At 45.0% G+C, this 16,890-nt stretch overlaps 1 protein-coding gene across 1 annotated transcript in view; it reads right to left on the bottom strand.

Moving 5' to 3' along the window:
* lrrc40 (leucine rich repeat containing 40) overlaps positions 1 to 10,722 on the bottom strand; it is a 132,148-nt gene extending 121,426 nt beyond the window's left edge. The window contains exons 1-3 of the mRNA XM_067990338.1: positions 10,514 to 10,722; positions 1,883 to 2,064; positions 643 to 716 (exon numbers count right to left, since the gene is read on the bottom strand). Coding sequence (XP_067846439.1) covers positions 643 to 716; positions 1,883 to 2,064; positions 10,514 to 10,658 — 401 coding nt within the window. The 5' untranslated portion in view covers positions 10,659 to 10,722. The remainder of the gene's footprint in view (positions 1 to 642; positions 717 to 1,882; positions 2,065 to 10,513) is intronic.
* Between the last annotated feature and the right edge of the window lie 6,168 nt (positions 10,723 to 16,890).

Raw genomic sequence — 16,890 nt, 5'->3', positions numbered from 1 at the left:
ATATCACCATAGTATATGGATTGGGAGGTGGCATGTTAGCACTTGTCTTTCACACTGAACCAGAATTCAAATCTAATCCACACTAATGGGATGAAGTGTGTTCTGTCTGCTGGCTCTAGGGTTCTATGTGAAATGAGCATAGGCAGTCTCAAATCATTTCCCATTTGGCATTAGAATTTGACTCTCAGGGCACTGGATGGTCAGTGAAGAAATTGGAAAATAGTCAGACTGGTATAGTAGGAAATACTCATGAGATTGTTGCCTAGGCATATTATGGAGCTAGGTAAAGGTAATTCCACTCTGCATCTCACTGTGTAACACTTGGGAGTGCTTGATGCAATTGTGGCCTAAGTTTTCAGTGGAAAGACCATTGAAGTGGACAGTACAAGTGTGTTCAAGACACATTTAGATGCATTTCTGGAGATAGAAGGACTGAGGGATATAGTGAGAATAGATAGATGGGGTTGATTAATGAAAAAAGAGGCAGGCTTACTGGACCTAATAGTCATCTCCTGTTCCTAAAAATTCTTATGTTCTTGACTAATGCAGTTCTAGTCTTAAAGGAATTCCACTGTGTTATTTTGAAATAGATTAATCACACTTCATGTCAAAAAAAAATGAATTAATTAACACTTGCAGTACCTGATATTGAGCTTCTGGAGATTCAGCAACTGCCCAATTGCGCACGGTAGGGAAGTCAGCTGATTATCATGGACCTGGAACCAATTTTTTAAAAAATCAGTAGCTTGACCAACGGATAAAAATCTGCTGCAACGTACATTATTCTATTGAATGCAACCGTGGTATACTATCATTTAGTTAAGCAACAATGCATTTTAAGGTGTCTAATTCAGAGCTACTTCTTCCCTCTAAGCTATAATTAGCCAATATTACAATTCAGTAATGTGATAGATAACAGCACACACTGGTTCATGGAGTCCAGTTTAAAGGAATTCTAATTTAAAAGGGACATTTGCTCAGAACTCAATTCCCCTTACGTTCTAATGGAAAAGGCACATGTTTTTTTTAAAGTGAGTTTTGTCTGGGGTTGCTATATTTTAGAAATAATAACCAGTGCTACAATGGTTCCATTGGATTAATGATGGCAATTCTTTAAAAGAAGCAATAGTCAAAGGTTTCATTAGCATGCACTTAATTATGTACTCTTACTCCCTTGTGATTAAGTGCTAATTAATTCTTTATTCCAGCTGCCCAGAAATACAGGGATTCATACTTTCAATGGAAAATTGGGTCTCTGTGCTCCCACAAGCAGGAAAATGGACCACGTGGCTGATCAGGGTTTTCTTGTGTAAATGTCTTCTAGAAATTGTTCAAATTATTATGGATTCTGAAATGCAGGATTATGCAATTTTTTGTACTTGATAAATTTTTGCTGCATTAAAATGTTTTCTTTCAAGGTAGTTTTAAAGAAGGAAGCTGGTATTCAAAACTGACACACTGGTCTGTCCGAATTTAAATGCCAAGTTTGATTGATGTTGCCACCCTCCAGCAGACTGTCTGGCGAACGGAATTTTGGAACTATCCAGACTAGGTTCCTTTTCTTTGTCATTCAAGCACACATTCTGGCAGATCATCCTGGAAGTGGCATTAACGAAGAACTGTCTTTTCTGTGCCCCCTGACAATTGATGTTGTCTGGAATATAGTAAGATAATTGCAGACCAAAATTAAGTTAGAAAAAAAGAATCAATCTAGTGGTGGTAGCAGAAGGACAGTGCAGTATTATAATAGGAATGCTAAGATCCCATCTCTCTAACTAATGGTTTAATATACACCAGTGAGATCAGTTCTAGACTGTATCCTATCCTGATGCAGATGTGTTAAACTAATTTTCAATACACTATTACAGGTACTTATATTTACATCAAGCACTGTGAGGGCTGGCAGGAGCTGAATATCCTCCGATAAGCACTGCAGCTTGTTAGAAGCCAAGATAAGTTTAGTTAAATCTGTCTGATCCCACCAGCAATCACTTGCAGCAAAGGAGACATTCAAATGGGATTCCTCCGGGGGGTCCACGTTTATCCGCCATACACTCTGGGGTACTGCATTAAAATAAAGAGAGCCAGTGTTTGTCAAATAATACAATAGCGTTTAATTCTGAATATTTACGTACATTGATCTATTGTCCATAATAACACAACTTAACTGCACTGATGTGACAAGTGAAACTTTGTATCTAAAATTTTGCATATTTATACGGTCTTTGCATGTATCAGAGAGAACACAAAAACAAGAACAGGGAAAGGGTTAACTTAAAATAAGGGAAATCTTAGAAGGATTATACCTTCATTCAAGTAAAGTGGGGAGTCCTTTATGAAAATAAGTCCAGAATTTAGACATGTTATATAAGCAGCTCCTTAGTAACAGTATTATTGCAGACAAGTTTGAAGAAGGAAAGATGCAAGTTTCGGGTTCTCATTACGTGAACCTACTAGTGATGACATAGTCTACTTATTCAATAAGTTGGCTGACTCAATTAAACCACTTTGGTGGCAAATTAATGTTGTTTAAGCCACACTCAACTGACTCCTATGTCTAATAGTGGATGAAAGAGAAAGAATTATGCAGAAACAACATACAGTGTATCCATTTGAACAGGCCAGATTCATACTGGAAAGCCAAAGTACCTGATCCCCTTGTAAAACTGGAAGGCATATTTAAAGTAGATGGGCAACCTATTTTGTGACTCAATTCTCCGGCTTCTGCCAGGCTCCATCCCTGCCTCAGCCCACCTGCTGCTGAAACCCTCATCCATGCTTTCTTTACCTCCAGACTTGACTATTCCAATGCTCTCCTGGCCGGTTTCCGATCTTCCGGCCGGTTTCCGATCTTCCATCCTCCAGAAACAAGCTCACCTGAAGTTCTGCTGCACATACCCTAACTCTCACCAACTCCCGTTCACCCATCACTCCTGTGCTCGCTAACCTACATTGGCTCCCGGTCCCCAAATGCCTCTATTTTAAAATTCTCATCCTCGTGTTCAAATCCCTCCATGGCCTCGCCCCTCCCTATCTCTGCAACCTCCTCCAGCCCTACAACCCTCCAAGAACTCTGCGTTCCTCCAATTCTGGCCTCATGCATCCCCAATTTCCTTCGCCCACCATTGGCGGCTGTGCCTTCAGCAGTCTAGGCCCTAAGCTTTGAAACTCCCTCCCTAAGCCTGTCCGCCTCTCTCTCCTCCTTTAAGAGGCTCCTTAAAACCTACTTCTTTAACCAAGCTTTCAGTCACCTGTCCTAACGTCTCCTTCTTTGTCTTGGCGTCAATATTTTTTTTTAAATCTGTTTACGCTCCTGTGAAGTGCCCTGGGACGTTTTACTACTTTAAAGGCGCTATATAAATGCAAGTTGTTGTTGTTTATGCATTCCTGGCTTATATGAAAGTAAAGACATTCAAAAACACAAGTTTATCGCAATTTTAACACCTCCACACATTTTTCCAACAAATTCCCTATTTTCAAAACTTAACTGATATCCACCTCTAGCAAGGTGAGGATTCCACTTCACTTTTTGTGCTACTCATAACACATTTATGGATAGTTACTGTGAATGGATGAAACTATAATAATTTATATTGTTTTCTGAAGCCCTGTGATTAGACAAAATTTATGTAAAGGGCATGGTGCTTAAGTTTAATGGAATTTTGCAAAATAGCAAGTTGAAATCTCCCTATAAAAACCAATTTATATATTGAAAGTTGTAAGATCAATACTAGGAAGCACCATTTTTCCTCAAAAGTTTCTACTATTCTCTTGAATTCATTGATTCTCGGTATGATACAGTTCTAAACAGTGAGTGTCAACAAATAACACGATTGTGCAAGGCACCACAGCTGAGTCCAAATCTGTTCTTACTTGACAGCCACACTTGAACATTCCAACAGGAGTCACGTCACTAGATAGAGATTTTAGTTAGTCCTCCCAAGGCCAGAGGCATTTGTGGAATTTAGGCCAACTGGCCTGTTTTTGTGCTGTCGATTAGAAGAATCATAGAAAATTTACGGAACAGGAGGCCGCCATTCGGCCCATCGTGTCCACGCCGGCCGAAAAAAATATTCTATGTAAGTAATAAAAATTCAGGTTAAAAAAAAACTATTTTGAAGTGTTGAGGCCAACCATAGCACCTGAACTGCAAGCAGAGATCAGAGATGACCAGTATCAATGAAGTAGAGTTAAATGCCCATGGCATACAAATTTATATGCAGTGATGGGTAAGTGGGAAGTGTAGAGAGGGGTATTTAAACTAGGAAGTTGGGGGGGGGGGGGCGGGGGAGGAGGAGGGCAGGGGGAAGGGAGTTGGATAAATAAAACCAACCAGGATCAGCTAATAGTGAAGGTAGATGATTGTTCTTCAAGCCGGCGCAGACACGATGGGCCGAATGGCCCCCTTTTGTGCTGTATCTTTTCTATGGTTCTATGAGTTAAATGCAGGTGAGCACCTTGGAAGTAGTGGCCGCAAAATAAGATACAAGGTACAACTAGAAATGGAAAAGGTCAGTACAAAAATTAAACCAGATTGGATTACAGCAGATTTTAGAAAGATAACCAGTGAGCTAGCTGAGGGGAGGTGGAAGGAGAAATTGGCACAGGGCTGTAGGGCAACAGTGGGATCGATTTTTAAAAAAAGATTGCAGGATGAGGAAAAAAAATCTCAAAAATGTTAAAAGGAACCCTAAAGTATTTCACAAGTAGGTCAGTAAAGAAAAGAATTGATAAAAGCAAGGTGGGGCCCCTGATGACAGGATTTTCAATTTTGTAAATTGATCAAAAAATTATGGAGGTATTTAATAAGTACTTTGCATCCTCTTCACTAAAGAAAAGGATATTGGAATGGAGATGAATACCGAAGAGATGAGTGATGTTACGATGAATAAAAGAAAAATGTTAACTAAGTTAGTTAGGCTACATAGCCTAGAATTCCGAGGAAGATGAGGCAAGAAATTGCCTCGGCCCCAGAAATTATATTCCAGGGTTCTACTGAGTATAGATGTGTGCCAGAGGACTGGACAGTAGCCAATGTTGTATCCATTTTTAAAAAGGGAGACAAAGCTAATCCAAGTAATTACAGGCCAGTTAGCTAAACATCTGTGTAAGGGAACATTTTAGAATCCTTAATGAAGGATGAAATTGCCACGTATCTGGATAAAAAGAAAATACTTAGAAGCAGCCAGCAAAGATTTCAAACGGGAAATTGTGCTTGACAAATCTCAGAATTATTTGAGGTGGTAACAGACATGGTAGATGGGGGAATACAGTGGACATAGTGGACATGGACTTTAGGAAAGCCTTTAATAAGGTACCATATGGGAGGTTATTAAAGAAGATTAAGGAGTATGGAATTAGGATAATAAACTGGAAGGGAGAAAACAGAGAGTAGGCATTCAGGGGAGTTTTTCCTGAGTGAATAGAAGTGGATAGAGGTATCCCACAGGGTTCATTGTGGGACCACTTCTGTTCACTGTGTATATCAATGATTTAGATATAGGCACTAAGGGAGTGGTGCTTAAAATTGCAGATGATACAAAAATAGGAGGTATAGTTAATTCTTTAGAGGACCAAAGGAAGCTGTATTAGGATATTGATCAGATGAGGGAACGGTCTAAAAGGTGGCAGATGCAATTCAATGTCAGTAAGTGTGAAGCAATACATTTTGGTAAAATAAAGACTAGCAATCATACCCTGAATGGATATTGGCCCTTACTGTAGAAGAGCAGAGGGATTTTAAGGGACAAATTCATAGGAAATTAAAGGCAGCAAAAAAAGCGCTAATGGAATTCTAGGTTTTGTCACAAGAGGTATAGAATCTAAAAGCCAAGATGTAATAAGCCTATATAAAATCTTAATAAGACCTCAGTTAGAGTACTGTGTATAGTATCAGGCTCCACACAATAGGAAGGACATTGAGGCTTTGGAGGGTTACAAAGCAGATTCAGTCTGGTATAAGGAAACACAAATACAAAGAAAGATTTGAAAAACTGGGGCTTTTTTCGTTAGAACAATACAGATTATGGGACGACATGAAAGAAATGTTTAAAATTATGAAACAATGGAAGAGGGTAGATAGAAGCAGACTGTTTCCAGTAGTTGAGGGGTCTAGATACAAGACTAAATGCGAGATTTAGAACAGTGAGCAAGAGAAACCTTTACACATAGAGTTATGAGGCTATAGAATTCCAGGGTTAATGGTTGAGGCAAAAATTATGTCAACATTCAAGATTATGGACTATGGCAGGGACCCTCAACTCTTTAAAAAGTACCTGGACTGCACCTAAAGTGCTGTAAACTGCAGGGCTACGGACCAGGTGCTAGAAGGTGGGATTAGAATGGGCACCTGGTTGTTCTTCAAGCCGGCGCGGACACGATAGGCCGAATGGTCCTCTTCTGTGCTGTATCTTTTCTAAGGTTCTATGGTTCTATTAGATTGGAGAAGTGGATGAAAGAAAAGGTGATAAAGGGATATGATAACAGAGTGGGTAAACTTGATTATGACTACTTGCTCATGTGGAGGGCAAGCGTCGAAACGGACTGGTTGGGTCAAACGTTCCTTGGGCTTTGTGCTATTACATACAAACCCTGAAACCTTTTCTGAAAAAAGTGTCAGCTATGACTCTGTTGGCAGCACTCTTGCCTCTGAGTCAGAAGGTCATGGGTTCATGTCCCACTCCAAAGAATTGAGCATTAAATCTAGGCTGATACTCCAGTGCAGTACCGAGGGAGTGCTACATTGTTGGAGGTGCCGTCTTTTGGACGAGACATTAAACCGAGGTCCCGTCTGCCGTCAGGTGGATGTAAAAGATCTCACGGCACTATTTCGAAGATGAGCAGGGGAATTATCCAGTGTCCTGGCCAACCCTCAACCAACATCACTAAAATCAGATTATCTGGTCATTATCACATTGCTGTTTGTGGGACCTTGCAAATTGACTGCCTCGATTCCTACAACAGTGACTACACTTCAAAAATACTTAATTGGCTATAAAGCACTTTGGGACATCCTGAGGTCATGAAAAGCGCTATATAAATGCAAGTCTTTTCTTTCTTTATGGTCAAGCTTCAAATGTAACTAGGCTTGTTTCAAATTCGAGAGCATTAATTGCACATAAGAAAGGCTAGTAGTTCATCCATCCAGAAAGACCCTACATCATCCAATTTCAGCATCTAGTTGTTTCTTAAGTGGTTATTGTCTTCACTACTCTATCTGGAAGCCGATTCTATGTTTTGACCACTGAGTGAGGAAGAACTTCCTGATATCAGTCTTAAATTTACCTTTTACTAGTTTGAACCTGTGCCCCATGTCCTATTCACAATTTAATTTCATGTCATAGTCTAAATTTACCTTTTCCACAACCTTAAATACCTTGTGTACTTCTATAAGCTAAGAACGTAAGAACATAAGAAATAGGAGCAGGAGTAGGCCATACAGCCCCTTGAGCCTGCTCCGCCATTCAATATCAAAGCTGATCGTGACCTCAACTCCACTTTCCCGCTCGATCTCCATATTCCTCGATTCCCTTAGAGTCCAAAAATCTAATCGATCTGTCTTGAATATACTCAATGACTGACCATCCATAGCCCTCTGGGGTAGAGAATTCCAAAGATTCACAACCCCCTCAGTGAAGAAATTTCTTTTCATCTCAGTCCTAAATGGCCGACCCCTTAGCCTGAGACTATGCGCCCCAGTTCCAGACTCTCCAGCCTGGGGAAACAGCCTCATAATATCTATGTAAGGAATGTTACACCACCAGGTTATAGTCCAACAGTTTTATTTGAAAATCACAAGCTTTCGGAGGCTTTCTCCTTCGTCAGGTGTGTAGGATTCCTTGAAATTTATCGCATATATAGACAGAGAACAATGCCCAGTGATTACAGGTAATCTTTCCAACTGCCCGTTATCAAGGCAATCAAAGGAATTGAATAGTGTTCAGACAGAGAGACATTAGATACCAGACGACTGAATATACAAACGGCCAGAACCAAAGACAGAGAGACAGAGAGAGACATCCAAAAGGAAGAGAAAGAGAGAGAATGACCAGTTGTATTAAAAACAGATAACTTTTTTTTCCCGCTGGTGGGGTTACATGTAGCGTGACATGAACCCAAGATCCCGGTTGAGGCCGTCCTCATGGGTGCGGAACTTGGCTATCAATTTCTGCTCGACGATTTTGCGTTGTCGTGTGTCTCGAATGCCGCCTTGGAGAACGCTTACCCGAAGATCGGTGGCTGAATGTCCTCGACTGCTAAAGTGTTCCCCGACTGGGAGGGAACCCTCCTGTCTGGCTATTGTTGCGCGGTGTCCGTTCATCCGTTGTCGCAGTGTCTGCATGGTCTCGCCAATGTACCATGCTCCGGGGCATCCTTTCCTGCAACGTATGAGGTAGACAACGTTGGCCGAGTCACAGGAGTATGAACCATGTACCTGGTGGGTGGTGTCCTCCCACCACCCACCAGGTACATGGTTCATACTCCTGTGACTCGGCCAACGTTGTCTACCTCATACGTTGCAGGAAAGGATGCCCCGGAGCATGGTACATTGGTGAGACCATGCAGACACTGCGACAACGGATGAACGGACACCGCGCAACAATAGCCAGACAGGAGGGTTCCCTCCCAGTCGGGGAACACTTTAGCAGTCGAGGACATTCAGCCACCGATCTTCGGGTAAGCGTTCTCCAAGGCGGCCTTCGAGACACACGACAACGCAAAATCGTCGAGCAGAAATTGATAGCCAAGTTCCGCACCCATGAGGACGGCCTCAACCGGGATCTTGGGTTCATGTCACGCTACATGTAACCCCACCAGCGGGAAAAAAAAGTTATCTGTTTTTAATACAACTGGTCATTCTCTCTCTTTCTCTTCCTTTCGGATGTTTCTCTCTCTGTCTTTGGTTCTGGCCGTTTGTATATTCAGTCATCTGGTATCTAAAGTCTCTCTGTCTGAACACCATTCAATTCCTTTGATTGCCTTGATAACGGGCAGTTGGAAAGATTATCTGTAATCACCAGCATTGTTCTCTGTCTATATTTGCGATAAATTTCAAGGAATCCCACACACACTTGACGAAGGAGAAAGCCTCCGAAAGCTTGTGATTTTCAAATAAAACTGTTGGACTATAACCTGGTGGTGTAACATTCCTTACATTTGTACACCCCAGTCCATCACCGGCATCTCCACATCATAATATCTACCCTGTCAAGCCCTCTCAGAATCTTACATGTTTTAATGAGATCACCTCTCATTCTTCCAAACTCCAGACAGTATAGGCCCATTCTACTCAATCTCTCCTCATAGGACAACCTTCTCATCCCAGGAATCAATCTAATGAACCTTCATTGCATCACCTCTAAGGCAAGTATATCCGTCCTTAGTTAAGGAGACCAAAACTGTACACAGTACTCCAGGTGTGGTCTCACCAAAGCCCTGTACAATTACAGCAAGGCTTCCTTACTCTTGTACTCCAACCCCCATACCATTTGCCTTCCTAACTGCTTGCTGTACCTGCATATTAACTTTGTGTTTTGTGAACACCAACATTTAATGGTTTCTCACCATTTAAAAAATGCTATTTTTCTATTCTTCCTATCACAGTGAATAACCTCACATTATACTCCACCTGCCACCTTCTTGCCCAATTACTTAACCTGTCTATATTCCTTTGCAGACTCTGTGTTCTACTGAGATCTTACTTTCCCTATGGTCTATTCGACCATAGCAGCCATTACAACCCAATCTGACCCTATTATTACCTAGCTTTCGCTCAGGAATTTCCAGCTGGGGTCACTGGATGACAATCAGGATAAGAAACCTACCAATTTTTCCCTTCCCCGGTCCAGAGACACAGAAGTCCATTTTTAACACCCCCACTCAACTGTTCGAGATCAGGTAACCACACAAACCAGGAATCAAATTTGGAATTTTTCTTACATTGCCATAGTATTCTGTACATTTACTCAAGAGTCATTTAAACCGTTAAACTTTCTAAAGCTACTGTACATCAATTTTAATAGTCATCAATACCTCTTAAAGTCTAAGTACTCAACAAATATAAGTAAATCGTTTTCTGAATACTATTCTGGAACTAGGGGAAAGTACGTGAAAGTGGCTTCCTCAGATGTCCTGTACTAAATCTCAGTCATCTTTTTATCCAAGCAAATGTGACTAGTAGACTTTTTTTATTATTAAACATTCCCTTGCATTGTATATGCTCGCATTTATAATTTAAGTGCTCATACAAGTTATTTAGCACTGCGTGGGGGGGGGGGGGGGAAGAGAGACGGGGGGGGGGGAAAGAGAGAGGGGGGGATACAATTTAAACCTGTGCTGTAATAGGCTATTGAACCGACTCCACTTTCGCACAACCTATTCTCGATCTTCACGCTCACCAGTAGTGACCAAAGAAATTATGTATCAGTCATCTACCCTCCCTTCCTTCCTTCAGACGACCAAATCTTGCCCCCGCCCGAAACGAGCAGCGCTGTCCCGCTCACTGCGAACCTACCCTCACTCAACCCTCTGTTGGAAAGGTTCAGCTGTCCACTTTTCCTCGCCGTTTTAATTAAAGCAGCAGGTACAGCCGGTTCTTTTGCCTGAGGTTGAAATCCTGCCTTGGGATTTGCGAACCTTTTCCCTCCCCTCCGCGACATTACGGCGGACTCCCGTTCAAATCCTCGCTCACAACCCGCGAGACAGGCCGCTCCAACTGTACGCAGCTCACCACGCATGCGCCAAACGGCCTGGTGACCCAGGGGTCACTCACCACGCCTTGTTTGGTACAGCGTTTGAATTGGCACCGCATAGACTGGAATTTTTTTTTCTTCTTTCTTTTTTTTTCTTTTTCTTTTTTTTGTGTATTAGGCCCCCCTTTTATAAGAAGGGGGGGTGTGGGGTGTGCTTAAATATAAAAAACCAAATAAACCAAAACCAAGTGTTCAAATTAAAATTTTATTTTCCTCGTCCAGGATGCACTCCAGCCCCTGCGGTGCCCACCGGCCGCGGAAAGCCTCGAGCGTACCGGCAGACACCGCGTGCTCCAGCTCCAGGGCCACCCGGGCGCGGAGCATTCCGCGGAAGAGAGGCAGACAGGCCGAGCGACCGCCCCCACGGACCACGATCATCCTAGACCTGTGGATGGCCACCTTGGACAGGCCCAGGAGCAGGCCCACGAGAACGTCCACCGACCTGCCCGCCCCCCTCCTCACCGGGCGGCCAAAGATCAGGAGCGTGGGACTGAAGCGCAGCCAGAACTTGAGGAGCAGCCCCTTCAAATAATGGAACAGGGGCTGCAGTCTCGCACACCCAGTGTACAGATGGAACACGGACTCCTCCAGGCCGCAGAAATCACAAGCGGCCTGGGTGTCCGTGAAATGGCGTAACCGCCGGTTGCACGCGACTGCTCCGTGCGCCACCCTCCACCCCAGATCCCCAAAGTAACACGGGAGGACCCCTGTATAGAGAGCCTCCCAATGGGGACCCCCGTCTCCGCCGGACGGCAGGATGGTACGCCAGGGCGTGTCTGGCCGAGAGACGAGGGCGAGGAAGTGGATGGTGTGCAGGAGCAGCCCGTACAGGAAATCCCTCCGCGCGGTGTGAAACGGCACGGAGGGAATTTCCGAGAGACGACTCAAGTTGTGAGGCGCGGCCCCCCGAGGGAGGTTCCGGGGTTTGGCGCCGAGGAGGAACTCCGTCCGAACGGGGGTCAGGTCGGACGGGATGGCTCCGCACGCCTGAGCCGCCTCCACATCCCGAGTGGAGTCAGGGCCGAGCGCCGATTTCAACGCCCGGATGGCGATGGCCGCGTCCCCGGCACGCCACGAGGACATCCGTGCGGCGAGCGCCCACGGCTCCAACCAACCCGACCCACCGCCATCCAGGACGTCCCTGACTCTGGTCACCCGACCGGCCACGGCCCTCCGCACCGACAGCCGCGAGCGGCCGAAGCCGATATCGCGGAGGAACGGATTCCCGAGCAGCGGCTCCTGCAGGACGGCCGCTACCCCTGACGGGCGAGAGCTCCGACCGGAGGCGACCATGTTCCAGACCCTGAGCAGATCCTGGTAAAAGACAGGCAGCTCCTGCAAAGACGTGCGGCCGCCCACCAGCGAGACGAACAGGAGCTGCGTGTCGTAGTTCAGGCCGTGCAGCTGGCGGAAAAAATACGTCGCCAGCGCACGCCATCTAAGAGGACGCTCAACGTACAGGTATCGCCGCAGCGTCCGAAGGCGGAAAGTTGCCACCTGGGTGCGGACGCACACCAGCCCCTGACCGCCCTCCCTAAGCGGGAGACTCAGGACCGCGGCAGCGACCCAGTGTATCCCTCTGGCCCAGAAGAAGTCGACAAACTTCTTCTGAATCTTGGCGACAAACTCAGGGGGGGGGGTCAAAGTGACCAACCGGTACCACAACATGGCGGCCACCAGCTGGTTTATGACCAGCACACGACCCCTGTAGGATAACACTCGGAGCAGTCCTGTCCAGCGCGCCAGGCGAGCGGCGACCTTGGCCTCCAGCTCTTCCCAGTTCGCCGGCCAGGCTTCCTCGGCAGGGCCGAGGTAGACTCCCAGGTACCGGAGGTGCGTGGTACTCCAGGCGAAAGGCCTGAGCTCCTCCGGCAGGGAGTCCACCCGCCACTGACCCACCAGGAGTCCGGAACATTTCTCCCAGTTGATCCTTGCGGAAGACGCCGCAGAGTAGACCTCTTGGCACTCGCGCATCCTCCGCAAGTCAAGGGGATCCGTGACCACGAGGAGCACGTCGTCGGCGTAAGCCGAAAGGACGACCTCCACGTCCGGCTCGCGCAGAGCCAGTCCCGACAACCTCTTGCGCAAGAGGCGCAGGAAAGGCTCCACGCAGACGGCGTATAATTGGCCGGACATGGGGCACCCCTGACGCACTCCTCTCCCGAAGCGAAGGGGCGCCGTCAAGGATCCGTTAACCTTAATCAGACACTCCGCGGCGGCGTACAGAAGTCGGATCCGGGCGACGAAATGCGACCCGAACCCGAAAGCGCGCAGAGTCCCGAATAGATACTCGTGATCCACCCTGTCGAACGCCTTCTCCTGATCTAAGGAAAGGAAGGCGACCGACAGACCAGCCCTCTGGGAATGGTGAATCAGGTCCCGCATAGACTGGAATTCATACTGGAAACAATATTATTTAGGTTTATAAGTTTCCTTTGGTTTTTGTTATGGGTTAGTTACTTAATTAGTTGTGCCCTGCTTAAAAAAGGGGCACTTTTGCTTGTTTTTTGTTTGATAACACTGGGGTAACCCAGTGCCTCCTTATTGCTTATATTAGAAAAGGCATACAGCGTTTGAAGCAGACATCAAAGATCTTTCAGTGAAGCATTACGTCATTATGTTGGGTCTGCAAACAAATGAAAGATTTGCCAACACTTTTTTTCCAAGAGACAATTAGTTCCTCTTTGAAAACAATACGTTTTTTGAATTGGAAAAAAAGTTATTCTGATCTAGAGTATTGTAAGCTGTTCTATTCAGATGAGTAAGGGAAGCATTGCACCTGGTAAATAAACAGCAGGTGGGACTTAAGGGAAATTTCTCTGATTGGCAGAAAGTGGTATTCACCATATACACAAATGACTTGGATTCAGAAATTGGAGGTATGGTGTCAAAATTTACAGATGATAATAAATTGGAGAAATAGTTAATAACGAGGAAGAATGTATCAAAATACAGGAAGACATAAACAGGCTTGCAGAGTGGGCAGATCAATGGCAAATGAAATTCAATATAGCAAAGTGTGAGGCGGTTCAATTTGGTAGGAGGAATAAGGACGTCACATTCCTTGGGAGGTAAGAAACTAAATGGGGTAGAGGAGGAAAGAGATCTGGGAATACAGATACATAAATTGTTAAAGGTAGCAACACAAGTTGATAAGGCCATAAAGAGGGAAAACATAGTACCGAGGCTTATTTCTAGAGGAATAGAGTATAAAAGCAGGGAGGTAATGTTAAATTTATATAGAACCTTGGCAAGACCAGACTTGAAATACTGTGTGTAGTAAAAAGGATATTGAAGCGCTGGAGAAAGTTCAGAAAAGATTTACAAGGATGCAACTATCAGGAAAGATTGAGCAGGCTGGTGCTCTTTTCTCTGGAAAAGAGAACAACAACAACTTGCATTTATATAGCACCTTCAATGTAGTAAAACGTCCCAAGGCACTTCACAGGAGCGTTGTCAAACAAAATTTGACATTGAGCCACATAAGGGGATATTAGGACTGGTGACTGGTCACAGAGCTAGGTTTTAAGTAACGTCTTAAAGGAGGAGAGAGAGGCAGAGAAATTTAGGAAGGGAATTCCAGAGCTTAGGGCCTAGGCACAGCCACCAATGATGGAGCGATTAAAATCGGGGATGCCCAAGAGAATTAGAGGAGTGCAAAGATCTCGGAGTGTTGTAGGGCTGGAGGAGGTTACAGAGATAGGAAGGGGTGAGGCCACGGAGGGATTTTAAAGTCGAGGCGTTCCCAGAATGGGTACCAATCTAGATGGATGAACGGGACTTGGTACGAGTTAGGATATGGGCAACAGAGTTTTGGATGAGCTCAAGTTTATGGAGGGTGGAAGATGGAAGGCTAGCAGTAGAGCAATGGAATAGTCACGTCTAGAGGTAATAAAGGCAAGGATGAGAGTTTCAGCAGCAGATGAGCTGAGACAGGCGGAGATGGGCGATGTTACAGAGGTGGAAGTAGGCGGTCTTGGTGATGGAGCCGATACGTAAGCTCATCTCGGTCAAATAGGACGGAAAGTTGAGAACGGTCTGGTTCAGCCTCAGACAGTGGCCAGGGAGAGGGATGGAGTCGGTGGCGAGGGAACGGAGTTTGCTGCGGAGACCAAAGACAGTGGCTTCAGTCTTCCCAATACTTAGTTGGAGGAAATTTTTGCTCATCCATGTCAGACAAGCAGTGTGACAAATGAGAGACAGTGGAGGGGTCGAGATGAGGGATGAAGGGGTGGACATATGAGGAGAGGTTGAGTAGATTGGGACTCTACTCATTGGAGTTCAGAAGAATGAGAGGCGATCTTATTGAAACATATAAGATTGTGAAGGGGCTTGATCGGGTGGATGCGGTAAGGATGTTCCCAAGGATGGGTGAAACTAGAACTAGGGGGCATAATCTTAGAATAAGGGGCTGCTCTTTCAAAACTGAGATGAGGAGAAACTTCTTCACTCAGAGGGTAGTAGGTCTGTGGAATTTGCTGCCCCAGGAAGCTGTGGAAGCTACATCATTAAATAAATTTAAAACAGAAATAGACCTTTTCCTAGAAGTAAAGGGAATTAGGGGTTACGGGGAGCGAGCAGGAAATTGGACATGAATTTAGATTTGAGGTTAGGATCAGATCAGCCATGATCTTATTGAATGGCGGAGCAGGCTCGAGGAGCCGATTGGCCTACTCCTGCTCCTATTTCTTATGTTCTTATGAGAGAGGTTGTGGTGAGGTGGAGCTGGGTGTCGTCAGCATACATGTGGAATCTGACATGTTTTCGGATGATGCCGCTGAGGAGCAGCATGTGGATGAGAAATAGGAGGGGGCCAAGGACAGACTAAGAGACCTGATAGAGATCTTAAAAAATTATGAAGGAGTTTGATGGGGTGGATATGGAGAAACTGCTTCTACTTGTGGGTGAGTCCTGAACAAGGGGGCAAAAATGTAAGATAGCCACTAACAGATCAAATAAAGGATTTAGAAGGAATTTCTTTACATAGAGAGTGACAAGCATGTGGAATTTGCCACCACATGGAATGGCTGAAGTGGATAGCGTTGATGCAGTTAAGGTAGGCTTGATCCATACACAAGGAAGAAGGGAATAGAGGGAAATGGCGACAGGGTGGGACAAGATAAAGCGGGAGGAGGCTTGTCTGGAGTATAAGCACAGCTGTGGGATCTTCTAAGTCCACGGGAGGGCAGATGAGACCTCGGTTTAATGTCCCATCTGAAAACGGCACCTCCGACAATGCAGCACCCACTCAGTACTGCACTGAAGTGTCAGACTATATTTTGTGACTACATAGTGACCCAAAATGGCTTATTGCCCCATTTATGCTCGTGCTCCAGCCATTTTATACTGAGTTTCACCCAAAAAAATTATTTGCTTATCTTTTTAAAACATCAACTTTATTACCTGCATGAGTCACATGATGGTGAGGTTGGGTGTCTCCATGATATCAATGGGAAACAATCCTGTGTGCTCCACTGAAAACAAGAGAGCTATAATTTTGAATTGACCCAAATATTGAGCTTGAGGCACTTATCTCCCAGAAAGCAAGCTGGGATTGCAGAGGAACCATCTGATTGCGTGATTTCCTTGGTTAGGATACCTGTTTACAACAACTTGCATTGATACAGCGCCTTTAAGGTAGTAAAACATTCCAATGTGCTCCACATCAAACAAAATTTGACACTGAGCCACGTGAGATATTAGGAAAGGCGACCAAAAGCTTGGTCAAAGAGGTAGGTTTTAAGGAGCGTCTTAGAGGAGAGGCAGAGAGGGAATTCCAGAGCTTAGGTCCTAGGCAGCTGAAGGCACTGCCACTAATGGTGGAGCAATGAAAGTCGGGGATGCGCAAGAGGCCAGAATTGGAGAAGCACAGAGATCGCGGATGGTTGTAGGGCTGGAGGAGGTTAGAGATAGGAAGGGGGCTGTCAACCTAGTCCACTGTCATAGCTGCAGATAGTTTTTATGGAGCCACACCAAAAACTCTTGAGTTCCAAATCCCACAGATGAGCCTAATGGGTGGGGACACCTAATCCCATGCACCTCCCTGCAAGTTAACAAAAACGTTTTTTCAGAAACTATCAAAATTACTTCCTGTAAACTTATCTTTTCCTTTAAATAATTTGGTGAAACTCAAAACAAG

Source organism: Heptranchias perlo, chromosome 9, assembly GCF_035084215.1.
Source record: "Heptranchias perlo isolate sHepPer1 chromosome 9, sHepPer1.hap1, whole genome shotgun sequence".
NCBI lineage: Eukaryota > Metazoa > Chordata > Chondrichthyes > Hexanchiformes > Hexanchidae > Heptranchias > Heptranchias perlo.
This window is presented reverse-complemented; position numbering and strand designations above follow the sequence as displayed.